We start from the raw sequence: 26,407 nt of genomic DNA, 5'->3' as shown, positions 1-26,407 counted from the left end.
CCTTGCAGAATCGGGACCAAGCGCCGTGGAAAGGCACGCGTACGTGTGTTCCTCTGGAAGGGCCGCTGTCGGGGTTATTGCGTGAAGGGGAAACCAGACGGCGGGTGATCTCTGGCGTGGAAGCGCCTGCACCGCTGCCAGCTCTTGAGCGTGCTTTGAATGACCGCCACTCCTATCGTAAAAGTCACGTTTCCAAAAGCTGCTTCGGATTTCCGTAAACGCTGCTGGGGCTGGGGGGGCCTGCGGGGGGAGCCGTATGCAGGCTGTAGACCTCTATTAACGAAGGCAAACGGACAGCTAAGCCCGCTTGTCGCTCCGTCCCCGCGCAGCCTGCCCGCGGAGCTGCCGCCCCGCTCCCGCCCGCCCCGGAGGCGGGACCGGCAGCGCCGAGGCCGGGCGGGCAGGTGGGCCGGGGGCTCTGCGGGAGGGGGACCGGCACCGGGACCGGGGTATCACCCAGGCGCTGCCACCGCCGTGTCGTCGTCCCTCCCTCCGTCCGTCCGTCCCTCGCCGCCGCTGTCCGCGCTGTGGTGTGTTACCGTGCGGCGGGAGCGGTCTCGGGCAGCCCGAACCCGGTACGGGAAGCCGCCGGGCACCGACGGCTTCGGGTTTTTTCACTTTAACGTTTTGCTGCTTTAGCGATGGAGTTTTTCTGTTTTTTCTAGGTAAAATAACTCGTTGTTTTGCGGGAGGCACTGCTCACGTTGCCAGTAAGTGAAGTGCCCTCAATCAGGAGTTAAAAAAAAAAAAAACAAACACCAAACAAAAAATAACCAACAAAAAAAAAAATCCAGGAGGAGAAGATGGAGGAAGCAGAAGAGGATGACATGACATGCGGAGACCTGGGAAACGGACTCGGGAGAAGACCTGGAGGCATTTATGAAGGGGAGAATTTACAAAACTCCTATTCATTTAGATCTAGGAAGGGATCTGGAAAGGTTTGCAATTCTCTCTTGTCAGCAAAGAGAGTGGAAGAAAACGATGCTGCAGCTCTTCCCGGTTCAAAACGAAACAGTTCTTACGACGGATCATCCAAAAAGCCTGTTACCAGTTCCACGCAACAAAATAGCTGTGGTAAGAGTAATTTAGAAGTTGATTATTCACCATAAGAAAAATCTCTGTTAGCAGAACTGAGCAGTTCAGCTGCTTCACAAGGTATCATCAACTTTAATTCAAACGGTTTGCCAAAACACTTTGGAGATCTTGGAAGGATTCTGAGAAGTGCGTGTGCATTGCACGCCTGCTGGGATCCAGCTCAGCCTCACAGGTTAGTTGGTGCAGCCTGTAAGTCTGCTGCTGTTGGGAGTTGCAAAAGGAGATGCTCGATGCCATTGAGGCAGCAGAGGAGTATCTCTGTTCCTACATCTTCCTCCCAAAACATTAATAGAAGAATTGGTTTTCAAGTGAACGAGGCTGTGGCCCTTCTTAGTGTAAAATGACCATTTTTAAAGTGCTTAGTCTTGCGTTTGGAAGTGACATTGAGCGAAGAGCATCCTGTGGTGGGGAACAGCGTTGCTTTCCTCTAAATACATATATGAAATCGAATGGAATTGCTTGGATTCCTGGTTTAAGTGTGTCTTCCTAGAGAGTGTATCTAAAGCTTGTGGCTAAATATTCAAAATCCTGCTTGCTATTTAGTTGAAGTTTGTGAATTGGCATACTTTTGAGGTTAAGGTGTTGTTTTAAGAACCTGCGCATCTCTGTTCTCCCGGTGCTGGCATTCATTTTTTTGTGAAGGCAACACTGCTGTAAATAAAATCAAATATAGGCAGTGCTATTCATTACAATTTAGCTGCCTTCCCTTGTATTTTTAGCCATTTTTAGTATTTTGACTGAAGTATTTCCATATAGCTTGCTTATTTCTCTCCTTTAGAACAAGTCCCCACTATCCTCTCCACACACTGTGGTAATTATTCTTTATTGGTTTCAGCATCTTCAGTGCGAAGATGTTACAAGAGCAGCGTAATTCCTATTGTTTTCACTGTCCTTCTCCTGGTCTCTGTGTGATGCCTGTCTTAGATCTAGGTCTTTCACACAGCAATATCCATGAAAGCATGACTAAAGTCCACATGAACCTGACTTTGATTTAGTAGGAGGCTGCATCTTAACATATCTCTGCAATGCTCAGTTTAAGAACAACGATACATACCAGTAGTAACTGCTTGTTTAGGGGAATATAGGATCTTGTGGGATACTCCACCACCGTACTTATCTTCATCTGTTGAAAATTGCCTCTAGTTCTAAACAGTGCTAGCTACTCTTGTGTTGACTTTGGTTGTTGGAAAGTTACAAGGTGAAAAGAATCTAAAAAATGAAATTATTTTTTTAATCAAGATGGCAATTTTGTTGCGGGGTTATTTTTAAAGGAAACTCTAAAATAATTGTCCTTATTTTAGGCCTCTTTACAACTGACCTTTTTTCCCATTTCACTTCTTTAACTATGAAACAATGTGTTTGAGCTTAGTATTTATAAATTGCTTGAATCTGTTTATATTAACTCCAGAAGAAAAAAACCACAAAGATGAAAATTGACCTCTGCATGTTACCTGTTTTCTGGATAAAGCAAATTCTCATGTTTTCTTTTGTAAATATTATAGTATGTCATCATTTCATATCTCCTATCAATCCTACAGCATGTAATACTGAAGTGTCAAATGAAGAACTAAAGCAACAACTTCGGGAAGCTCTAGAGGTTAGTAACTGTGCCAAGTACACTGCTCTTGAAATGTGCATTTCCTTTTAACATAGCAAAGTAAAGCACAGTGTTAGGTTAGCTGAAGATCTTGGCACGTCCAGAATCTTGGGTGGATTCAGGTACTTGAAATTAGAGTGGTAGTTGGAAGCCTCATTAAATTTTATGCCAGGAAATCAGAGTGTGAGCTGCAGTTATACTCTGGATTTTTTTTTTTTTTTTTTTTTGGGGGGGGGGGGTATTTTTAAAGACGTAGAGAACATTAAAAGGATTATACTCCTTTTTTAAGGATTGTACTCCTTTTCTAGCAGGTGTTCTTTTTTTATTAAGCTTTGGGGCCTGAAAATCTGCAGTGGGTTTTTAATCTGCATTTTTGTTCAAAGGTAGTTAACGCCTACATTTTCATTTTCCTGTGGTTAAATGTGTTGATGTGTTGGCATCAGTCCAGGGAGAAAGAGCAGGGTGACCTCAGCTGTAAAAATACACACTTCATCTGCATTGTGTTCTTTAACCTCAGGATAGCCCATGGTAGGTCATTTTCAAGTTGTATTAGCATGAAGAACCTTCAGTGCACAGCAAGTTAAAATATCAAGGAACCTTACTCATTTTCAGTTAGACAAAACTGATAAATTGCCACTGCTCCCAGGTACAATTTCAGTGTCAATTGTTGAAGTAATAGAGCTGGAAGAACTATGAAAAAAAGTTTGGTATGACCACAAGTGAACAAACTGAGTGACCTACAAAGGGGTTAAGGAAAGATAAGTATACAAAGCAGTAAATTTTTTTTTAACTCTTGGAAATTGAAAAACTGCTTTCTTCTGAAGCGGGGGAATGTTGCACAAAGACGTGATTGGCATGTACCTGGAGCAGGAATCTGTTTTGTTGTTGTTTTGTTCTGGACAACTAGTGGTTTTGATCTAACAGTCCTAACATGATACTCACACTACAGAGTATGGATATTTTGTATAATATAGTATGTCATATTGATATAGCATTTATATTTTAGTATATATTTGTAATATTTGCCACTACATATGTAAGAAAACTGTATTCTGTTCTGCTTACTTATTTTAAAACTCCATACCTATGTTTATATATAAAACTTCTTCAGCAAGGCAGAACTGCAGTGGTTTATTTTCCACATACACTGGAAGAGAACAGACAGAATAATAATTACAAGTATTCTTCTTTAAGGATTTTGTGCTAGCGTGCACTGTTAACGTTTCTTCATCGGAAGCAAGCTATCAGTCAGAAAAGAATCATATAGACTAGAAAGATGACAAGATTGTTTTTTGAAGAGGGCAAATTTACATTGCTGTTACAGTCAAATTTTAACAGGATTACCTTGGCTTTTACTCAGTGTACCTATTTTATTTTGCTTCAGGAAGTTGAAATTTTGAAGGTTGAGCTTGAAGCATCTCAAAGACAGCTTGAAGGAAAAGATGAAGCCCTAAGAATTCTGCAGAGCATGGTAGGAGTTGTTCAGAAATCATTTACGTACTTAGTGGTAAAGGAGGGAAAACAGAATAAATCTTCCTGCCACTCCTCATCAAAACCCCCCAAACCTAAGTTCTTCCCAGGGCTACAATTTAAAGCCTTGAGCCTGCAAGTGTCTACAGACTTGGCTTCTACGATTTACTACTTTTTCTGCATGGAACTATTGTGGCTATTTAAGAAGACTTTACTGTTGTAGCAAATTCTCATAATTTTATCTTTGAGGATCCTTGAGGATTTATCTATTTAACTTAAAGAACAAGGCCTTCTTTCCAGTCCCTTAAATTATAGATTTTGCCAATGCTTGAAATTCTGCTGCAAAGCACAGATATTTTCAGATATTTTCTCCATCTGTTGTCTTAGAGGACAGTATGCAGTAAATGTTAGGTCAGTCTTTTGTTCACAGTTTGTAGTATTTTTATTCACTATCACAATGAATAATGTAGAAATCAGTTCCTGTTTTTTAGCCTACTTGCATAACCCATTTACAGTTCTGCAGTTTCTACCCTCAGACATTCGTAGTAAGTTACACCTGGATCAAAGTGTAAGTATGTTGTAACCAAGTCTTTTAAGAGCTGATTTTGTGGACAAGCCCTAAAGAAGACATGATCTCATTTTAAATGACGCTACATTTTTCAATAGAAAAGATTATGGGATTGAAACACAAGTTTGTTATGCAACATAGCTATTTGTGACTTGAAATTAGAACTTACTGGGACTTACAAGCAAGTTGCTAACGTTTGTAATTCTGCACGCTCCTGTTTAACTAAGAATGTGAACTTCTCTTGATGTCAAACTGAAAATTTGGCTAAAGCCAAATTAAGTAAACTTACTTACAGCATTTGACAGTTGTGGGTTTTTTTGCAGGCAGTGTTTAATAAAGCCACTAGTCATACAAAAGCAATGCTTAAGAAAACTGAGGAAGAAAAGAGAACTTTAGAAAAGGTAAGGGTGCATGTTTCCTTCACACCTGTGCAAAACCAGAGAAGTCCACTGCTATTAGTATGAGGTTATCAGACTGTTTATTTAAATTGGTACAAATCTGCCATTAGCTCAAGGTTTTCGTGAAAGTATTCTTATTCCTTTTTCATAGAAAGAGAAAATGTTAATGTATCATGCTTTTCATCTACATGTTTTCATGCTATAGTGTGTACAAATAACACCTGAAGGTTACTAGAGTTCTTTCTGTACTTTCAGTTCATCTTTGTTGTGAGTTTCACAGTCATTCACAGTGAGTTGCACTATTTCTTAGTTATTAAGCTAGAACTTCCCAACGAGTCTAAGAAACAGGTGCCCAATTTTCATAGGGAAGATGGGGAGGAGGAGGAGGAAGGTGACATTGAGCTACCTTGTTAAACTGAGTTTTATGCTTTTTTTTCTCTTCCTGTGTGGCCTTTCCACTGAACAGTAAGGGGACATGTGGCAGCATGGGTTTGTTTTTGTCATAAGCCACTACAAGTGTTAGTTAATGCAGGAGAGTCTGGAATCCATAGATCAGCGATGCAGAAAGGTTTTGGTGTCTGGCACCAAATGTATTTTTAACAGTGTCATCAATTGTCATCATTGTTGGTCACACAGATCTCTGTCAGTGACAAACTCAGCACCAGCAGTTCCTCTTCTTCCTTTCAATGGGAGGCTTGTAATGAACTGCTGTGGGTTTCTTTTGTTTCCACAGGAAATAAATATTTTGCAATGGGAAATTGAATTTGATCAGGATAGATTTAAAAACATAGAAGACACATGGACAGAAAAATATGACAGGTATTTGACTTACATTGTGTATCTTCGGGGGTTTTTTTAATTGCATTAAATGCTATTATGTCATCTTCCTTGTGTTCCAAGTTTGCTTCATCAGGTTTTCTGGAGTTTTTGTGTTTTCCTAATTTCCTTTCAGACTTGGGAATATTTATTTAATTTTCATGCTAGTCACATTTGTATTTTTCAATTAAAACTACTAGAATTACTAAGTCTCAATTCTTTAGTGTGTATATAGGCTAGCTTTGTTAGGCTGAGTTTTCATTTTCATCCTATTACGTTATTATGTTAGCCAGCTGGAGCCAGACTGTCCTTATTTACTTTAAATGTAAATGAGGCATAGAAAATAATGGTATGTGCATGCGTGTGGAAATATCATTTGCTGGTTAATCATTGCTTTATTTTCTTGCATTGTAGGTATGAGCATACGTACAGGTAAAATGGAATGCTCTTGAGAGAGGCTGATCAACTGGTTCTTTGTTTAAATAAGAGTTACTCTGGATGGACAGCAGGTGTGGTTAGGCAAGCAGAAGATGCCAGAGGCACTAAACTAATAACGCAATATCAGGCCTTGAAAAATGTGACCAGCAGGCTCACTTACTTAAATGTAGAAATGGTATCTCTGAAGGCTACCCATCAGAATTATTATTATTTAAGTGGAGAATTTTATTTAAAATTTTCAAACTTTGAATCAAAGAATAAGCCAAAAGTTTACAAACTGTTCATTTGTAAGAGTTTTGTTATGATACTGTGTCTTGTTCACCTGTTAACTTAGTTGCGCTTGTCAAGGGATACCTCTTGAAAAACCCTTTGGCTTTGCTGACTTAGGAGACTGGAAGTGTAGCAGGGTAGTTTGGAGCAACAAAACTAGTGTTAACGGTTGAAAGCTAGAGACGTGGCTTCAGAAGACTGCAAGCCAGGAGCTCAGTCCGCTTTGCAAAAAGTCTTCTGATACCTGAGACAAGGATGAGAAGAATGTGTATTTCCCACTGTTTATTCAAGTGAAATAATTCAGGCTACTATTTAGTTTTAAACAAAACGAGGAATTTACAGTGTGCTGTATTTACTGATGGCTGAAGAAATGCACCAAATAAATTGTATTCCTTTAACATTTAGGACTTCAGATTGCCACTTTTCAAGAAGGAAATACTTAAATACTTCAAGGAAAAATGCATTATAAATGCATACTGTTCTCAGGTTGCAACGCTCGAAAGTACTGCTGTTGGGAACAGTATTAAGACTACAGGAAGTTTACTTTCTAAAATTCAGACCAGAGCCATGTTGTCACATGTCCAATAGCAATTTTGTTCTTTCAAGGAAGAGATTTCTAGCAAGTGTTTCAGAGGTCCATAATTACAAACTTCTTTGTGTTTCTAATGGTTATGTGGTACTTAAAACTCACCTCTTGTTAAAGCCTGAAGTTGTTGGCACCGTCTACTTACATGTGAATGAATTTTTTTAATTTTCTTTTTTTAACATTCACTTGGACATACTTGGGCGCATTTAAATCGGTTGTGTGAGGGTGTGGTTTCATGAACAAGGGGAGCCTGTTTGAACAGTGCACACTATCTGGGTTGCAGAGAAACCTCTGCACGAGTGCAGAGATTCCTGGTTTTGCTGCCTGCCCAGCCACCTGCAGCCTGGGTAACAAGGAGTGACTCCATAGAAGGCAGCCTGGCGTAGCCTGCTTTCTTAGCCTTGGTTCAGTGCCAGTCAGACCAAGCCTACACACAGAACTTCCTTCAGAGGGTTAGGTGGGAGTAGTTTTAGGTTGCTTATTAGCCACTGGCTAGCAGATTTGGATCTAACAATGTACTGCATATTATTGGTACAGATATTGTTATGGAAAAATTTTAAATTTTTTTCCATAAACAAATGTACAAGTGAGGAAACTCCTTATGTAATGCTGCATGGATGATATCTTGTCAAACCAAATACACAACTCTTTTCAGTTTTGATTTTTTTCTTCAATCTTTCCAGTAATCGTAATTTTAATTTGCAGAAGTATTAGATACAATGTTTTAACAGGCTATTTTTTTTTCATTTGAGTAGCCATTTTAAAGTATTTTATTAGAAGCTAATACAGCCTTTTTCTAACTTCTGTAGGATATATTGTGAAAATGCAGCTCTTAAGGAAGCTTTGAAACTGAGAACAGAAGAAGTTAAAACTCTTAAAGCTGAAAACACAAGTAAGCCACCAACAGCTATTCCTCTTAATATACTGTTTCTGAGGAATAATTCAGGATTTAGCAATGAAGGAAGCTTTCTGTTGGGATAAGTCTCTTGTTACTGGCAGCTGATATTAGTGGATATGCAGAAGCCCTCTTTAAACAGACAAGTTGTGTTTGTTTTTTTCTCACATTGTCACTTGAACAAAAAAGAAAAAACATTAAATGACAGGAAAAGTCAGGTATGCATAGCTTAAAGAGTAGATAAGGTGTGAAAGAAGTATACCTACCTTATCTCCCTGGTGTGGTGACACTGTGGGTGTGGAGGGACACAACCGGACCATGCTCCTGGTCGTGTCCTGGAAGGAGGCAACAGCAGCCAGGGGAACCACCAAGTGCTCCGGCTACAATGACAATCTGCACTGAAGACATTCTGTTTTAACATACCCACATAGATTCCCTTAGTACAAACTTTGAAGTATTCAGCTTGATGGCTTTATAGTGGAGCTTTTCAAACTGCAGGTTGTGCAGGTGTCTGGCTAGATCAGATGGCTCAAGCCCCTTTCCTGTATTTTTGGTTTCCAAAAAAGCTTTAAAACAGCTGATATTATTTTCCCAATACTGTGCCATTCTAAAAAAGCAGCTGTCTTAGTTGTAAGTGTACAAAGAGATACCACTTAGTACTGAGGCAGAGTAATATATGAAACAGTATCTCTGTAAGTCGGTCATTACCTCTGGGAAAACACAGAAGGAGGGACAACTGGGATCTGAGTTTCTAGATCCACATAGTCTCATCGTATTCCCAAACTGCTGCTTGAACTATAGGACTGGTTCATTTGGGTATAGTTAAACTCAGAAATTAAGAAATCAGAGCAGCAGACTTTGTAATCACTTTCCTTGTTTTATTTCATAGTCCTGAATCAGCAGTGTTTGGAATTTCTTGCAATGCTAGATGTGAAACAACAGAAGGTTGTTCAGGAAAACATGTCCTTGAATAAAAGTGGCATTACAGATTTTACAGGTCTTGAAGTAAGTAGCACTTGCATGTTTTTCAAAATGGCTGGTTCAAAGCTATGTTTATATGCAAAATATAAATTTTTCTTACTGATTATTTAACTGTTTCTTTGAACCAATTTTTAGCTAATGACAATATGCCCTTGCATGCCTGTTAATCAGTTTTCTAATTTGTGGTGCATCATGATTCCTATCTTGCAAAGGAAGAGTAAACAGAATGAGTATCAGGCTATCTTTCACAAGCCAGCATGCTTATTTTTTTCTTCTCTGTATCTTAATTCTTAACTCCTAGGCCTACTGCTTTACTTTATTGAGTTAAAAAAAATTCTGAGGAGGTCTGCAGGGATACACAGGCATACACAGGCTGAAAATTTTTGCCTTTAGGTTATCTTGCAGAAAAAAACATTTAATGTGTGTGGTTGTGAGTCAAAAGAAATTGTGCCTAAATCTCTTGTAGCTTGCTTCCCCTGACCCTTTACACTCCCTTTGGAGTTTCGGGATGTTTTTTTGCTAGTTGTGGCGTATTCAGATAGATACTTAACTGGTGGTTTGTTTTGGATTTTAAGCTGGCAGTTCTTGGAGCCTGCACCTGCAATACATCTGGAGGGCAACCTTGCCCCTGTGCTAAAATGGCAGCTGTAACTCGAAAGCAGCTTCTTCATCTCAAGCAAGAGGTAACGCTGCTTGGCTTAGATCTGAACAAGCAGAAGGGTGCTTGTGCTCAAAACCAAATAAAGCCAGAAACACGCTACCGCAGCTTACACAAACTAATGTGTCTTAAAACAAGAATGCTTCTCAGAAATAATGTTTGTTTGTAATGCTTGTAATGCCCTAACTTTTGCTGATATAAAACTGTAACTATGATATCAATCAGCTTTACTAGTAAAAAGATAATTCTTTTTCTCATTCTTTTTCCTTCCACCCATATTTTTTAATCCAAAAAAAGGAAAAACACTCTAAGCAATGTGCACTCTGTTATGGGTGGCGACAACAAATTATACGCCAGCCTGTGGACAGTCCAATCAAAATTTATTGAACCAAACAGGCAAAACAGCGCTGGGCGCCCGGACAGTCCCTGCTCTACCAACAGGCACGCACCCAACCCCTTTAGCGTCCCCTTTTTATAGCCCGTGGCTGCCGGGCTAAAGCCCAGAGTCCCGGCCCACGTGGCCTTGTCTAGTGTCTTCTGCGATTGCGCGCCTGGTTGCTACGGGGGTCGTGGGACGAAGGTTGTAGTCTTCTTCTGTGTTTCTTGTCGTTTAGAGCATGCGTACCTTAAAATAGTTCCTTATTAGGCATTGAAAGCCGCGCTATCCCGTTCACTTAGCAGGACCTTATAGTTACAAAGTTTCCAACTGCACCTGTTTGCAAGAGCTAACACTGCCTTGCAAAAGCGAACATACTCTGCAAGGCTTACAAAACCGGTTTGATTAACAAATACATAAGATGAATTAATACATAAGATGAATTTATCACACACTCCATAAATGTATAGACAGTGTCAGCGTGGACTATCACCGACCCTTTTCCTTCCTTCCTGCCTGGCAGTGCATTCCACCCCTCCCTTGCATTGACATCAGCACTCAGAAGCCTGCTCTCCCAGCTAGGTCAGGAAGCTGATCTTGCTGAAAACTACATATTTACATCACACTTAAATCAATAACATGATTTCCAAGCTCTTAAGTTTTTTAATTCAGTGAAATTCTATAGTTTTAGAATTTGTATTCTGATTTGTATTTGAGTCTGCAAACGTGGTAACCATCCTCGTGGTCCCACTGCAGAAGTTCCAGTTGACTTACTGGTTTTGAAAACAAGTACTGTCATGTCCCTTTGGTACCAAAGTTATTAACCTGACATAGATACCTTTCTTTTGCTCCTTTTGCTCCTGGCCCAACCGGCATATGCTGTCCTTGAGCTCTTCTGCATGTGCAGAGATAAACAGGCAGTGCTGGAACCTTGTCTGTGTGGATGGTTGGTAGTGTGCGCGTGCATAGAGGAGGAAGGGTAAGGACTTCAATACACATTTCAAAATGTGTTTCTTAACATGGCAAGAAAGCACTTCATTTGGTTTGTACTACTTCCCTGATTATATTTATTTACAGGTTGACTGTGTTAATGACTTCCGTCTGTCTTTTAATATACATTTTAAATCAGCTATTGCTTCCAAATTGCTTAATATACCTTAAATTTTCTCTAAATTAAAACCAGATTGAAAATCTGAAGAAGAGTAAAGATGAAGCTTATGTAATGGCAGATGCCTTCAGAATTGCATTTGAGGAGCAGCTAATGCAGAGGAAGGACCAAGCCCTGAGGCTTGCAGAAGTGATAAAGATTAAGAAGGAAACGAAATTTATGAACTGGAGACATCTGAAAGACGATGGTAACTGTGCATGCTGTACATCTGTAATGGTTGACTGGAAAAGAAGTTGGCTGACAAGTGGCACAGGCAGACTTTCTTGCTGTATTAAATGTATGGTTGTGGTTTAATTGCTGACTGAGGCTTCTGAAGAGCCAAGAAAAAAGGAACAAAGTTATGTCAAAACCGTAAATACGTTAAATAGTGTGTCATGTAGCTGAAGAATTTCTACCAGAAGCTTCACATATGTAGGGAAGGGTGTCTAAGTGGAATATATAAATACTACTGTAGGACATTGGAGCTACCAGTCTAGGCTTTTAATGTAGCTCTTTTTTATTACACATTCATGAACTGTATTATCTGAGTAAAAACATGCTCGAATAAATAAGCTGTTACCCAGGATGACAATAACATGCTGGATATTAAAGTTGTTTGTTATGAAAACAGCACCAAAAAGCTAACATTTGGCAAGTTTAGCTTGGCCATTTTAGATGCTATCAGCAGTTTAATGTGCTGGGTTTTTTTAAAATGATCTCTATGTAAGAGTTAGGGAAGGAGGAGAAATGCAAAAAATATATACTGAGCTTTCACTGAAAAACTAAATACAATGCCATTTTTCATTATGTCTGTGTATCTGCATCAGTATTTATTACTCTTACACTTCACATGGTCATCTGTGAGTTGCAAAGCACTCTGTAAAAGCGAAAGAATTCTTATTATCCTTTTCTTCTTTAAGAAAGGATAAAAAGGAGTGTTTAAGTGCTTATGTCATGATCAAAACCATAGCAGAATTTAAGAGTGGCACTTCAGGGTACATTTGTGTTAGCCATTTACGTGGAGGTGCCAGGCTTAGAAGTTTGGTGGGTCTTCTAGATTCCTTCAGCACCCTCGGGATGTAACACTAAAGCAGCATACATTTTGAATATCTGTTTGCCCTGTACTGACATCATTGTTTTTGAGCTCTACATCCTGATACATACGTTTCATAATTTTAAAGTATTTTAATTGGTATAGAAATCTTAGAAACTTTTAAACAGCTTATGTCAAAGAATCTTTTTTTTTCAGGCTACTGACTGTTTAAAACCAAATTACCAAGAATTGTTGTTTAAGTAGAATGTCAAAGTGTATTTCCCATACAGCAAAAAGAATTTTATTTTCAATTTGCCCATAGGTCTGATGAAAGGTCTGTTTAGCCTTTAAGTGACGGTAAGGGTGGTGCTGCATGCAAGTAATCTGCCACTCTGTGTACAATGGGAGAAGCTGTAGCTTGCCTTGCCCTTTTGGAGGAGATGGTTCAGAATCCAGTTTTACGCATGCCAGTTTTATTCCGAAGTAGTTTTTCTCCTCCCAGGCAATTCCACAGTTCTTGTACTTTTCTTTTCCTTAGGACGTGTGAAGTTACAAGGGAACAAGAACAGTCTGGGGCAAAAACTCTCGGGCCTGCTCTCATCAGATGTGGACTGTAGGAAGGTTGAAGACCTAGACAATCCTCATGAAATCCTGAAGATCTTAATAGATTTGGTTAGTATTTTGTTGAACTATTCATCGTAAGTCCTTAGGGGAGCACATACAACTGTTGATTTACATGGACTGCCTTGTTCTTGGCTCATAAACTAGTGTATTTTCTTTCTCTTTTAATAAATGTACAGGTAAATGAAAAAGAGGAGGCTCTGGCTCATCAGAGGAAGGTTAGTTACATGCTAGCTCGTGCAATGGAGATGAAAGAGGATGTTTTGGAACAGGATAGAGGAAGCGGCGTGCTGGCGAGTCAGCTCGAAGCCAGGGGGTCACCGGGCCCTGTACGCGCCTGCTGCCAAAACCTCCCTTCTCGAAACAGTATTTCTTCAGTTCCTGGTGCGGAAGCACGTGAAAATCCGGTAAAAACGCTTCAAAAGTCACACTCCTGGCCGTCTGAGACTACGCACCGTGACGAAAATAATCCATGTGGAAAAGCCCACGGAACCGTAGTGATCTCTACATAGCCATCTGCTGGAATAAATTTATTTTCAAAAGAGGGATCTTGTGGAAGTGCCTAGAAGAGTCCTGTGATGACATCACTGGGGGCCAAACTAGGGCAGTGCGCTAGCTGACGCCGCCTTTAATGACACAGTAATAGCGCGGCAACTGTTGCTTTGGCGAAACAGCCAGCTGTAATTAATTTAACAGTGGTTTCCCCACAAGACAAGCAGCCGCCGGTTGCCTCAACCCTCAACCCTCGCCTCTGCCTACCCCTTCCCTGGCTGCGCCTTATCTGGTGACGAGCCTGCCGGGGTGAGCGTCGCGTCACTGCGGAGGGTGACGTCAAGAGAACAGGCCGGGGCCGGGGCCGGGGCGCGAGCCTGCGGCGCGCCGGCAGCCCCGCGTGGCGGCGCCCTCTGCCGGCGGGGCGCGGGGGCCCCGCGTGGAGGCGCGCGTCAGTCATAACGCCGGCTCCGCCCCCCTGCCGCTCCCCGCCGCCCGCTGGGGCGGGGCGGGGCGCGGGCGCGCATGCGCCGAGGGGCGGCTGGGCGCGCAAACAAGGGGCGTAGCCGTCGCCGTCCGGCAGCCGCTGGCGGGGGGAGGGGCGGCCTGTGAAGCGAGCGGCCGGCGGCGTCGGTGCCCGCCCCGCAGCAGGAGCGCCGCGTCCTCCCCCGGGTCCTGCCTGTCCCCCTCGCCCGGCGGCCCGGGCCCTGCTCCGCCGCCGCGGGGTGAGTCAGTCTGTGCGTACGGGGCCGGCGGGCGGCCGCGGTGGGGCCGGGGCGCGGAGTGGGGACGCGGGGCCCGACGGCGGTGTGGCGGGTCGACCCTGGCTGGGCGCCAGGTGCCCACCGAAGCCGCTCTGTCACTCCCCCTCCTCAGCCGGACAGGGGGGAGAAAATAGAACAAAGGGCTCGTGGGTCGAGGTAAGGACAGTTTAATAAAGTGAAAGCGAAGGTCGCGCGCGAAAGCAAAGAAAAAACAAATGATGTTATTCTCTACTTCCCATCAGCAGGCGACGTCTGGCCGCTTCCTGGGAAGCAGGGCTTCAGTACGGGTAGCGGTTGCTCCGGAAGACAAAAATGCCCCCCTTCCGTCTCCCTTTATTTAGCTTTTATATCTGAGCTGACGTCATATGGTACGGAATATCTGTTTGGTTAGTTTAGGCTAGCTGTCCGGGCTATGTCCCCTCCCAAGATGTTGCCCAGCCCCAGCCTGCCACTGAGGGGGGCAAAAATGTTGGAGAGGCAGCCTCGATGCTGTGGGAGTGCTGCTTAGCAACAGCCAAAACACCGGTGTGTTATCAACACCTTTCTAGCTACCGATGCAGAGCGCGGCGCTGCAAGGGCTGCTGTGGGGAGAATTAACTCCGTCTCGGCCAGGCCCAGTACAGGCGGTCACGGGTGTGCCGGTCACGGGCGGCGGCCGCGGCCTCCTGGGTCGTCCCCCGTGGCGGGGAGCCCGGGGCTGCCGGCAGAGCGGCGGGGCGGGGCGGCCGGCCGCCGTGTGCCGGCCGGCTGCCGGGGCTCCCGGCCGGCGGTGGTGGGGCATCGGCGGGAGCCGCTGTGGGCCCGGCGGGAAGCAGAGCGCCGGAGGGGCGGGATGTGTTCGGAGGCGCTCGGCGCGGCTCTGCCCTGCCTGTGTGTCTCCTGCCCCCCGGGCTAACGGCCGGGGGTCAGCGCTCCCCTCGGCGCCCGTCAGCTCCGTGGTGTCGGGGCTGACTGCCTTCGTCTTACCTGGTCTGGCACGGATGGGTGTCTCAGTGGAGGAAAGTGTCATCAGCTGGCATTGAGCGCTGAAGTTTCTTCCAGGCCTGAAGAAGGGCTTGCGTGCTTCAGAACTGTTAAGACTGTTGTTAGTCGGAGAAACTTTGTGCAGTAAGGGTTTTGCAGTCTCAGTAGCACCAGTGAGTGCGCACTTTGGAAATGGAAGGCGGTAATGAAGCAAAACCAAACCCGTGTGGGTTTTTAGCATACGGTTTGCTACTGGCACACTGTAGCAGCTAACTGCATAGTACTCTTGCGGCAGCTCATGCTGTGTGTTTCATGCTAGATTGCTTAGGTGGATTAGTTGCCCCTAGAAGTTTAGAGATACTAGTGATGTTTTGCTTACTTCTGTTCTATTTATTTTGGTACAGGGCACAGAGTATAGTGGACATGCTTCCACCATATGCTTACAGGCATTAAGTGTTTTTAAGACATGCTTCTGGATAGACGGGGAAACATTCACAGTCTGTGTTTCAATACAAACTATAATGGCAGAGTACTGGTTATTTGTACATTCTGAAGAAATTAGTGGAGCACAGAAAAGGATCCAGTTGACTGCCGGTACTAGATGCTGTTGGCGTCTAGTGCTGTATTGCTGAGGTTGTCTAATCTGAATATCTGTTTATTAATAATGCAAATCAGAGAAGGTGAGAATATTGAGGGAACATCGGTTTCCACTGAGGAACGATCTTTCAGTCCTAATGTAATAATCATATTCTCATGACTCATTTCCTAATGCTGAGTAATAAATGCTGATACAACTAATGATGAAGGCACTGTGGGCAGTATGTGAGAGATGCGTTTGTTCAGTTGAGCAAGTGGATTCTTCAGCTGTGGGCCTGGCTGCTGCTGGTACCACTGATGTGTTGGAGCACTGCTGAAAATCAGTAATTGTTGATGGATAATTTTTTCTGTGTGGTGTGAATGATACTACTTTCTGTTAAGAAGAGCTCTGGATGAACAAAAAATCTTCAGGAGCTGAAGATGATGTCGGGATAGAGTTGTCTGGTGGGTGTTGGTGATAATACAATGCTGGTAATAGAGTTTTGTTCTTCTGAAGAAACTGTGTTGAACTAATAGAATGTTGCGCTTTAGGCAAGGCAGTTTAGTTTTTTGCAGTGTGCCACGTAAGCTTTTCCTTACGTGTCTGAAAACTTCCATAACTTTTATCTTCAACCGCTGATTCAGCTAGTAAATTTGCAGTGGCAGCAGCTGCTGCAGTTTTGGGGTTGGATAATATATTGCCTTGCTCAGCAAGAATCATTTTAGTTTTTATTTGACAACCTTTAAGTTTTTCACTCAGTTGTAATAATAAGTTTTGCTCAGTTGTAATGAACTTCCCTGTTAAGTTGAACGCTGATGAACTCCATGGGCAGTTGCACCCTTACATTTTTTTTGTCTGTGTCGCCTCAAGCCTATGGGTAGGTGTATGGCATAGGGATATTGGAGGGGGGCAAGGAGGAGAAAGCTGGTAATTAAATAATTAAATAGCCTTAAGATGGGAGGAGAGGCATGCTGTGCTTGATGCAGCACTTCTATAGGACTGTGAACTCACATAGTTCTTAATGGTTGTGTTTCTGTCAGAGGCTTTGCTATAGTTATGGTATTTGCTGGGTGGTAAGCTGGAAGAAACTACTTAAATCCTGTTCTGAGGATAAAAGCTTTAATACAGATTTCTGCTCAGACTAAATGTAGTGATTAAACACAGTGATGGAGTTGAAATAATATAACTTTGCAGTGAGCAAAAAGACTTTCCTGATAACCTAAAATTAAGATGGCTACTGTGGTCAGCTTTCTGGAGTGAAGACCTGTGTGCCTGTGTTTATCTCTAAACCCGATCTTGTGTTATTTTAGCATGCTCCATATAAAAGCAGGCCTGGATTCTGCGGTGATAATTAGCTGGGAATAGCTGGAGATCTGGTAGTGCCTATATACATTAATGCTACAGAGAGTGTTTTTCAGGGATTCTTAAACATCAAAAGGCAGCTTGTCATCAGACATTAAACTGGTTAGCTGGTAATAATTAACTCATTTTATTTTACAAGTTACCACCACTGAGAGTACTACATACCTCCATTTAGAGAGACTGTATTTGATAAATAAATAAATAAATTTGACAATCCATCCTGTAACTTGGCCATTTTCTATCCTAGCAGATTTGTGTTATCTTCTTCCTTAAATTAGACTGTGTTAAGAAGTCCCTGGTGGCATGTTGGTTTTGAACTCTGCAATATGGGCCTATTAGATTAGAAGCGATTTATAAAGGGTGTAAAAGAAGTGGCCTATAGAGTGTTTTTAAATGCACTGACACAATTCCACTCGTTACACAGTCATCCAGATCACATTATTTGCTTCCCTTAGGTAACAGTCTTAATGTAGAATTATTGCCTGTGTTTCTTAAGATACTGTCTTTATGCAATTTAAAGTGCAGTATTAGGAGTTTGCCAGAGACCCAGCCTTGTCTGACCGGGCAGATAACATAAGCAAACCTTTGCTTTTCTCTTTTGTTCCATTTAAGCTTGTCTTTTGGAGGCCTTAGAAGGTGAAGATGGTGTCAATGTGACCTAAATATTAACTGTTGAGAATCCGTCCTGAGATTGCTGCAGAATAGCTCACTCCAGTACTGTTCACATCAGCTGTTCTAGGTACTGACTTCACCATGGTGACTGCTGCCTGGCATAGCAGTTGAGTGTTGTTAGTTTTCCACTAAGTAAACTTGGGTAAGATAACAAAGAATGCTGGTCTTGAAATCAGGGCACAAGTAAAAGCTTTGAAAGATGAGAGACTTATGGTGAGCTTGTTTAGAAACATAGCAAATGTTTACCTAGAGAAGTGGCAAGTACTCTTAGTGTGCTTTTTTTGTAATACATCATCAAAAAGTATTACTTGGTCTTGAAGCTGAAGAAGATCAATAAAATGAAGGGTTGACTGTTAACTGGGAAGAAGAATGGATCTTTGCCAACCCATGTACTTGGAAACCCTTGTGATCAGTGTGTTCTGTTCTTCAAGTGAGATTAGCTGCTGCTTAAGGAAGCGAGATGTACATAAGGACAAATGATGTGATAAGAATTAGTGACCTGTAACTGTAAAATGGTCAGAATGGCCTGTGTCGATCTGTTAATATGTCATCTTCAGTGTATGTCTGGCTGAAGGAGTAGTAGATTAGCACCCCAGGACTTCTCTTGATGTCACGCCTTGTAGTTTACTCATACAGTAGAGAGTCAGATGTATTAAGGAAATAACGGACTTAGCCTAATTCAGCGCAGTGATCTGTGAAAGTAAATCTCTAAAACTAAATATGAAGGATATTTTTTTGGTAACAGCTTCTGATGTCATTGAGGTACCTGAACAAAATTAATTTCAGAGGACATCTTTAATTTATTGGCGATAGATGTTTATTTCTTTCACTAGCAATCAGGGTTTTCTAAAAAACATTTATTGGTGATATAAAAAATACTAAAAATTCTCATTCCATTAAATTGGTAGCTTAGCTTGCAGGGCTGTAACTCTGCGAACAGTGTTTCGTGTAGATAATTAAGAGTGAAGCAGCCAGATTTACAGGACCTTGCCAGGACCTTGTGCTAGGTTAGTGTTTGTTTCACTTTAGAGACCTGTTTTGGTGGAGAAACAAACAAAACCTAACTTTGTTCTCCCTCTAAAGTACATGATTTTATCTTTTTAGCTCTTTGACCTGGCTTCTTGTGGGATGAGGTAAGAGTGGGTGCCACTACACATGAAGACTTGGGGAATGTGTGGCTGGAGAGTGGTGAGGGGCCTGTGATCACCACCCCTTTTGGTCACAGCTGTTAGTCTGCACATTAGTTGTAACTTAAGTTGTACCTGAGTGGTAAGGCTGTATAAAATATCCCTACAGAGAATAAAAATCAGTATTATGTATTTCTTGATCCCCAGTTTCCTCATAATCCTTCAATATTTCTAGTTTATATGATCTGTTAGACTAATTTTTGACTGTCTGTTTTGTTGCTGTCCATAAATACATGCTTTAAGGATTGGATCTGTACTTTAATGTCTCTTAATGAATTACCAGAAGCTGTTAACCTTGTAAGGCTCTTAACTGAAATAACTTCCATTTCAAGTTGTAATCTCCCACTTGCCAGGAGCTTGTGAAATGAGTTTATTGTTACAGGCAAGAACTGTATTCAAATGAGTGTAAGAGAAATGGCATTAGGTATGTACTTGTTGCTATTTGATGCTCATTAGATAGCTGTGTGAGACTTGACTTGTGCAGCACGCTGAAGATGATTGGAGTGACTAATTCATGGCCATGGATGTCAATGTAGTGGTATATTTGGATTGTTGATTTTTTGCTTGGATATGGGCACAACATACTGTATTAAGATGCATACTATTTTTTTCACCTTTCTTGTGCTTTGCAAGTCTCTATTTGAACTATATATTAGCTTAAAAAAGTATTCTTGTCACATGCATATTAATGTGGTAGTAAGTGAATGCACCTGATCTGAACCATTCAGTGAGAGGAAACCTTACACCTCAGTGGAGTAAGTAAGGCATAGAATCTAGATCTGTAGCTGCAGTGTGGCGTAAGTGATATGAGAGGATTTAAGTATTCTTTGAGCTCTAAGCTTTGAGAAAAGACAGTACTACATGGTCAGAGTACACTGAATGGGGTAGGGTGTGAAGTCAGCCAACGCAGAGACTAATGCACTGATTAGAGTAGAAAGAAAATTAGACAGACCTCCACAGGTCTAGTTTCCAGACATTAGTCTAAAGGGATCTGAGTCCTTTCAGTTTACTTAAGGGAAATGTAAGTAACATCTTAATTATATGTTATAGGTAATTGCACAGTATGGGTGTTCAGACATGAAAAAGATGGGGCATTAGGAAGCACTTCAGAATGGCCAAAAAGACATAACATTGAGTGGCTGGAAATCGTCATTAAACAAATGAAATGGGATGTTTTCCAATAGGGAATGTGATTAATAAATACCTTTCTGATGAGTTGGTAAGTCTCTAAAAAGAGATTTTTTTTAAGAAAAAGATTTTGTTTGGGTCTCAGAGAAAGTTAATGAGTTAATGGTTTTTGTGTTTTTAGTAGAACAGAGATGATGCACTGAATTACTGTGCTGCATTTTTTTTTCCTGGCCTTGGAGGAAGGTTTAAAAGGCGGATTTAAAGGCAGTTCATTGGTCATTGTGGGGGAGGAGTACTGACCTCAACCTGCTTAAGTGCATTGCAGCTCTGTGTTAAGATGACCCTGTTGTACTTCAGTGCTTCAGCTGGTTATCTGCCTTGCAGTCCTGATACATTGTAGGTTTTAGCCTGTGTTCAGTCTTCTGAGGAACATTTGGTCCTAGCTGAAAGTAAATTGAGGTTGATTGGTCAGATAACTTGGGACCTAAGAGAATATGTCTCTTAAGTGTCACGTTCACATGTTCAGTGTTGAACTGGTTACCAGGTATGAACTGCTAAAGGAGCACTTCCGCCAACAGAAGGATACTTTTTGTGCTTCATACTGCAGTTTAAAGCATGAAATATCTGGGATTATGTAGCCATCATGTATTTAAACAGTTCATTTGTGTTGCAAGGGTAATGGCCCTTTTTGGTTTTTTGCCTGTGAATGGCATGGTGTAAAAAGTAAAGGGGGTGGAGCTAGAAGATCCTAGTATCCCTTCTGTTTCTAAACTTCCTGATGTTATAATGCCATAGTACATGCTTTTAGATGCATTTGGTTTTAATAAGGCAGCCTCATTTCCTGATTTACGGTGAATTTTTCTGCATATTGTGCATAGTGTACTGAGTATACTGTAGAGCATATTCAGAATACATAGAGGCTGACAGTCTGCGGCCCTGTTTGTACCTAAATTTTGTTTACATGGAGAGAGAAGAAAGTGTTATTAAAAAGAAAAAAATACTTCATAGATGTCTTCTAATAATAACAGTTAGCCTTTGTAAAGAGCAAAATGCCTTGAATGAAATGCGATATTTTTCTTTTTAGGTTTAAGAAGGCTAAAGCTTCACTAGAACTTTAACTAGAATGGACAGTTACTTTAAAGCTGCAGTCTGTGACTTGGACAAACTACTTGATGAATTTGAACAGAATACAGGTTAGTTCCTCTGCTGCCTTGTTCCCCCTCATAGTAATATTGGTCAAATGACTGTTACTGTGGAATTTGAAAGTAACATGCTAAATAAAAGGTTGTATTGATGAATAGATGGGATTTAGAGGGATTGCACTGTGGAAAGAGAGGATTTTTATAAACTTTGCTTTTGATCTCTTTTTGCTTATAATAGATGAATATGACTGCTACAGAACATCTCAAAATCCGTACGACTCAAAACACCATTCACTTTCTTCGGTTCTGGACTGCTTACAACATGTATACCCAACACCAAAACTGGAAGAGGATGCTAACAATTGTACTTCATCAGAAGAAATCTCTCTAGCTAGCCACATTGGAACAAGTGAAGTGCTTCTGAGTTATTCACCTCAAAATGAGAAGAGTGTTGCTGGGCCTGATCTTTTGTCCACTGTGGACAGCAGTTCCTTAAATGAAATTCAGGCTTCAAACCTGGGAAGGTGTAGTATACCTGTGTGTGATCTTGTTAATGACACAGGTAACTCAATCCATTCAGTGGCTGCTCATGAAGATACTAAAAAGTTGCAGCCAGATGACTTCCAGTACAGTGAAGGTTTGATTGGCTTTGGCATATCTTGCATACCTGTTCCTACTTGTGTGTCATCATCTGGTTGCAGCGGTGTTTCAGGTACAGAGCAGAGTGATGGGGTCTCAATGCTACAAGATTCAGGACGTCTTAAAACAGAGGAGATTAATCATTTAGCTTTAAAATCACACAGTTATGCTACAGCAAAGATCTCGGATCCATGTGATGATGGACACAGGACAGAATCTGTGAAGTGCAGTGAAGTATTTGATCAGCTTGAACAAACTGCTTGCCTTAATACTGTATGTGTCCCTGTAACACCACAGAATTTGAATGCGTACAGTCGCAAAGATGAGAAAGCATATGAAAAATTGCCTTGTGAACCCCGAGATGAAAGTGCATGTTCTGCAGTAAGCAGAGAGACACATGAAAGAAATGCCATAGAAAAGGTAGACTCAAAAGATGAGAGTAATGTTGAATCCAGGCCTTCAGATCTGTCAAAGAGGCCTCCGTTGCACAAAAAACATGCAACATTACCTGGAAATTGTGTTTTACCATGTCAAGCAGGAGCTAAAGTAGAATTGGAAAAGAAAATCACAGAGGAGAATGTAGGTAGTGAAGAACTTAATAGCAATGAAATACTAAACAGTGTTTCAACTTCATGTATTTCAGTTGAGGATGTCCAGGCCTCGCTGTCATGTCTTCCACTTCCTGTATCTATATGTGGTTCATTAGTTGTAACGGAAGAAAAAGTTAATCCTCTACATCAAAATGAAATGGTGGAGGTTGTTAGTGATATTTTGACTGTTCATACTGGAAGGTCTAGAACTGATCTCTCCAGTAGGGAATCCTGTGAAAACACTGACTTGCATGAACAGGAAGAATATATAGCTAAAATCAAAGAAAGTATTGTGGAAGAAAGTGCAGATGGAGAGAAGTATGACACTGAGAATGTAATTGATGACAGTGATTCTCAGCAAATCAAAGGTTTTGCTCCTGCTTTTCTAGAATACAAAGCTGAGCTGTATGGTGTTGGTGTAGACTGTTACAACAATGAAAGTATGAGCTTCGCTATGGCTGACTTTACTGTTGACGAGAATGTTATTAAAAGTGATAGTCTAATAAGCGATGCTGAACTTGATGATTTCTTGTATGGACAAAGTCTTCAGGGCAACATGTTGAAGTCTTCAGACAATGATGCTAACTTAATGGAAGTTGATGCAGATGAAGGGAATTTAACAAATGTGAACAACCTGGATTTCATAGAGGTCACTGAAGAACATAGGCAAGCAAAACTGGAGGAGATATCAAGCATTAATAGTAATCTTAAAGTATCTCTTATGGCCAATGAATCGGAATCTGCAGTAGAAGAGGGTATGTCTTGTATCCAGGACATGACCGAGAGTGGTAGTGAAATACTAGTTTCTAACATTTGTACTGGAGGTGCGAGACCAAAGCAGTTGCTTGGCCTTTCCCAAGGAGCTGTTGGTCAGAGACAACTGAATAGAACAGATGTACTTGAGAGAGAAAACCAGGAAGCCAGTTCTGTTACCCCAGAAGCTCCCCTCTCAGGCACCAGTGTAAATGTTGGTAAAAGTTCTGACCCTGTGCACTCTGGGGAAAGCAGCTCTGAAGCTGGAGGAAATCAAACATCTGAAAATGTAGAATCACTTAAATTATCTGCAGCTCTCTCACGGAAACAGCCATTGTGGGTTCCCGATTCAGAGGCACCCAACTGCATGAACTGCCAAGTCAAGTTCACATTTACAAAAAGACGACACCACTGTCGTGCATGCGGAAAGGTAAGTTATTGGATAGGGGACCTGTGTTACTGAAAGCAAATGAGTTCTGTTTTAGGGATAACTGAAATGGAGAAGGGAAAGAATATTGACAGAATTTTTCTCAGCTCAAAGAATTGTATTTAAAAAAAAATTTTTTCCTTCATAGAAACTTAAAGACTGTTGGAAAAGACCAATATTAATTAAGAAACGTATGACCATTTTTGTGAAAATAATTAAAGGGAAGTACGGAGATTGTTCTTATTTTATCTTCTATTACTCGCTAGACTAATGTGTTTTGCATAGAACAAGAAAGACGACAGTTGACTACTTCATACTAGCCACAGTGAATCAGCTTTTTTACTCAGTTTTAAGTTAAGTATTTAAGCTTAAAAAAATTGAAGTGGTGGTGATGACTGGAATTCAGTTAAGTGGTTATACTAGCTGTAAAACACTGTGAATCTGGAAGGATTGAATTCTTTCAGGAGCTGTAATAGCAGTACCAATGCAAAGGATTTATAGCCTAAATCTGTCCTCCTGTGTGTTTAAATATATAATTTTCCAGGGGAGTCATCTCAGCGGAAAAGTATGCTACTTTTGTGGGGTAAATGGTACTTGCCAAGTGAGCAAGTAAGCTGTAGATTTTTTTTTCAGCCTGTGGTCTTCTGCAGTGAGTAAATAATGTCAAAGCTTATTCTCGATCCAGAATTCCATTGTGAGCTACTGTGGCTTACACTTGTCCTAGTGCATAAATGGAAATAACAATACTAATGAACTTACTTTTCAGTGTTCCTCTGAAAGCTTTATGGATGAGAAGATACAGCAAAGACTAATGTCAGTATATACTAACTTTTGCATCCCCAGTGTTGAGAGGCAACTGGAGAGGTTTGGTAACTTTTTCCCAGGATGCCTCTTCTAGCACTGTGTATTCAAAGCATAGTACCAGTTTACTTCAACTGCACTAAGTGTGAACTAAAATGTAGATCTGAATTTGGGTGCCAAGAAAATTAAGAACTCATTGTGACAACCTAGAAATCATTGAACTTAATCACTTCGCAGAATATCCTGCTGAAGTTTTGTAACAGTTTAAAACACAGTTCTTCAGAGTGGGTTTCGTTTTAGTCATAAGACTGACTTCAAGTACCTGTTTACATTTGCTGTGAAATTTCTTGCACCTTGTCTAGAGATGGGGATAAAAGCACCCTTCACTACACAGTCCTGTTTACAGCCATCAGCAGTTAGTGTTCCTAATCCTGTATGTTAACAGAGGAGGTTTTGGAAGAACAGTGTAATCAGAGGGAGCATCATAATGTGTGTTCATTGGGAGAATGAGTGAAGGCAGTATAGATTACCTAACCTTCATGGATACTAGAGTGCTGTGCAGTTGTAGCTATGTGTGATGGTTTCAGCCCAGCCGGTAACAAAGCACCACGCAGCCGCTCGCTCACTCCTCCCCCCCCCCCCCCCCCCCCGCCTCGCCTCAGGGATGAGGAGAAAATACAAAGAAACGCTCGTGGCTCGAGACAAGGACACGGTCACGGGCAGAAGACAGGCTCAACCTGGGGGACAAACACAATCCATTTAACTTACTAGCAATCAAAGCAAAGCAAGGGTACTGAGAAGTAAAACCCAACCTGGGAACACCTTCCCCCCAGCCCTCCCTCCTTCCCGCCTCAAGCCCACTCCCGGTTCTCTCTACCTCCTCCCGTGGCGCGTCCAACTTGGAGCCGGGGAAGCTTCTAGCAGCTGCTCACAGGAGCTGGCCCTGCGGCCCTCTCCCCTGCTACCAAAAAAAAACCCACTCCACACAAACCCATAATGTTGTCATAGCTTTTCTGAGGGTGCAACACCTTAACTTTCTGCCTTGTAAGACTTTTTTTATTAGTACTTTTTGTCTTTAAAAAGAAAAAAACCCAAAAACATTCCTTGTGGGCATGTTGTGCGTTGTTGCGTTTTCAACCACCTGGCCATAAGGAGAAACTGGTAGGAATTCACAGTTGTCCTCTGTGGACTATTCTGGAAGATGATTGTCTAGTTTTCATGTGGTCCTACAGCTTTTTTATCAGTGAAAATGGCAACACTTGTGAATTCTGGCTTCTGTACTGGAGGGAGGTATGAGGTTAGTGGCTCCTGCTTTCTCTCCCATCTGCAGCACTTGTGAGGCCAAGCAACTTCACAGTTTCTTTATTTAGGTGTTTGTCTCTTCTTGTGGTACCCTTCTTCCTAGCTCAACCAGAATCAATTGTATATCCCAATTCTTTTACTGTTATTATTGTCATTTTATTGTTGTTATTCCTTTCCCTTCTGTTAAACTCTTCTTATCTCAACCCATGAGTATTACTTTTTTTTTTTCCCCTCATTCTCTCCCCCATCCCACTGGGTGGGGGGGAAGTGCACGGACGACTGCATGCTGCTTAGTTGCTGACTGGGGTTAAACCATGGCAGTGGGATTGTGCAGGTGTAGTCCAGGCTAGAGATGCATTTTTTTCCCCCATGTCTGCTTAAAAATAGGCAGGATATATATCCTGTTGCAGTACAAGAGCATACTCTGTTCTTTCAAAGCAGTCTTCAGCAAGCTTTTAAAATATTTTGGTGAAGGGAGCTAGTAATGTGAAGGCAACTATGCTTACTATTTCTGACAGAGTTGGGGAACCTATTTAGCCAATATAGCTCCTGAGCCAGCATTGGTAGATAACTTGGGAAGCAGTGACCTCTGTGTGGTGGTGCATTTCTTTCTCCCTTTGTGGGCTGATTTATGAACTCAGGAAGTCTTGTTAGGCCTT

At 41.7% G+C, this 26,407-nt stretch overlaps 2 protein-coding genes across 11 annotated transcripts in view; both read left to right on the top strand.

The window, feature by feature from the left end:
* Positions 1 to 413: 413 nt before the first annotated feature.
* Positions 414 to 13,674, top strand: CCDC125 (coiled-coil domain containing 125). Its single transcript, XM_030004156.2, has 11 exons — positions 414 to 1,074; positions 2,634 to 2,692; positions 4,077 to 4,163; positions 5,054 to 5,131; positions 5,862 to 5,947; positions 8,048 to 8,130; positions 9,023 to 9,138; positions 9,690 to 9,797; positions 11,332 to 11,503; positions 12,867 to 13,000; positions 13,129 to 13,674. The coding sequence occupies exons 1-11, from the start codon at positions 804 to 806 to the stop codon at positions 13,459 to 13,461; spliced, it is 1,527 nt and encodes a 508-aa protein (XP_029860016.1). The 5' UTR covers positions 414 to 803; the 3' UTR covers positions 13,462 to 13,674.
* Positions 13,675 to 13,970: 296 nt separating this feature from the next.
* Positions 13,971 to 26,407, top strand: part of ZFYVE16 (zinc finger FYVE-type containing 16) — a 34,543-nt gene continuing 22,106 nt past the window's right edge. For 3 of the 10 annotated variants that reach the window (XM_041120977.1, XM_041120980.1, XM_041120979.1), the window contains exons 1-3: positions 13,971 to 14,166; positions 21,179 to 21,287; positions 21,475 to 23,648. In XM_041120977.1, the coding sequence (XP_040976911.1) occupies positions 21,218 to 21,287; positions 21,475 to 23,648 (2,244 nt within the window). In that variant the 5' untranslated portion in view covers positions 13,971 to 14,166; positions 21,179 to 21,217. Of the gene's footprint in view, positions 14,167 to 14,337; positions 14,362 to 14,532; positions 14,574 to 21,178; positions 21,288 to 21,474; positions 23,649 to 26,407 lie in introns of those variants that run through there. The other 7 variants (XR_003921875.2, XM_041120974.1, XM_041120978.1 and 4 more) reach the window with 5 other exon arrangements.

Source organism: Aquila chrysaetos, chromosome Z (assembly GCF_900496995.4).
Source record: "Aquila chrysaetos chrysaetos chromosome Z, bAquChr1.4, whole genome shotgun sequence".
Lineage (NCBI taxonomy): Eukaryota > Metazoa > Chordata > Aves > Accipitriformes > Accipitridae > Aquila > Aquila chrysaetos.
The sequence above is the reverse complement of the archived record's forward strand: the minus strand, read 5'-3'. Positions and strand labels throughout refer to the sequence as shown.

What these genes read in the sequence shown, in the direction of transcription:
- CCDC125 (XM_030004156.2), top strand. Translation starts at nt 804, where the DNA reads ATGGAGGAAGCAGAAGAGGATGACATGACATGCGGAGACCTGGGAAAC. An exon ending in TAAGAATTCTGCAGAGCATG is followed by an intron (nt 4,164 to 5,053) that starts GTAGGAGTTGTT and finishes GTTTTTTTGCAG; the next exon opens with GCAGTGTTTAATAAAGCCAC. An exon ending in TCTTAAAGCTGAAAACACAA is followed by an intron (nt 8,131 to 9,022) that starts GTAAGCCACCAA and finishes TTTATTTCATAG; the next exon opens with TCCTGAATCAGCAGTGTTTG.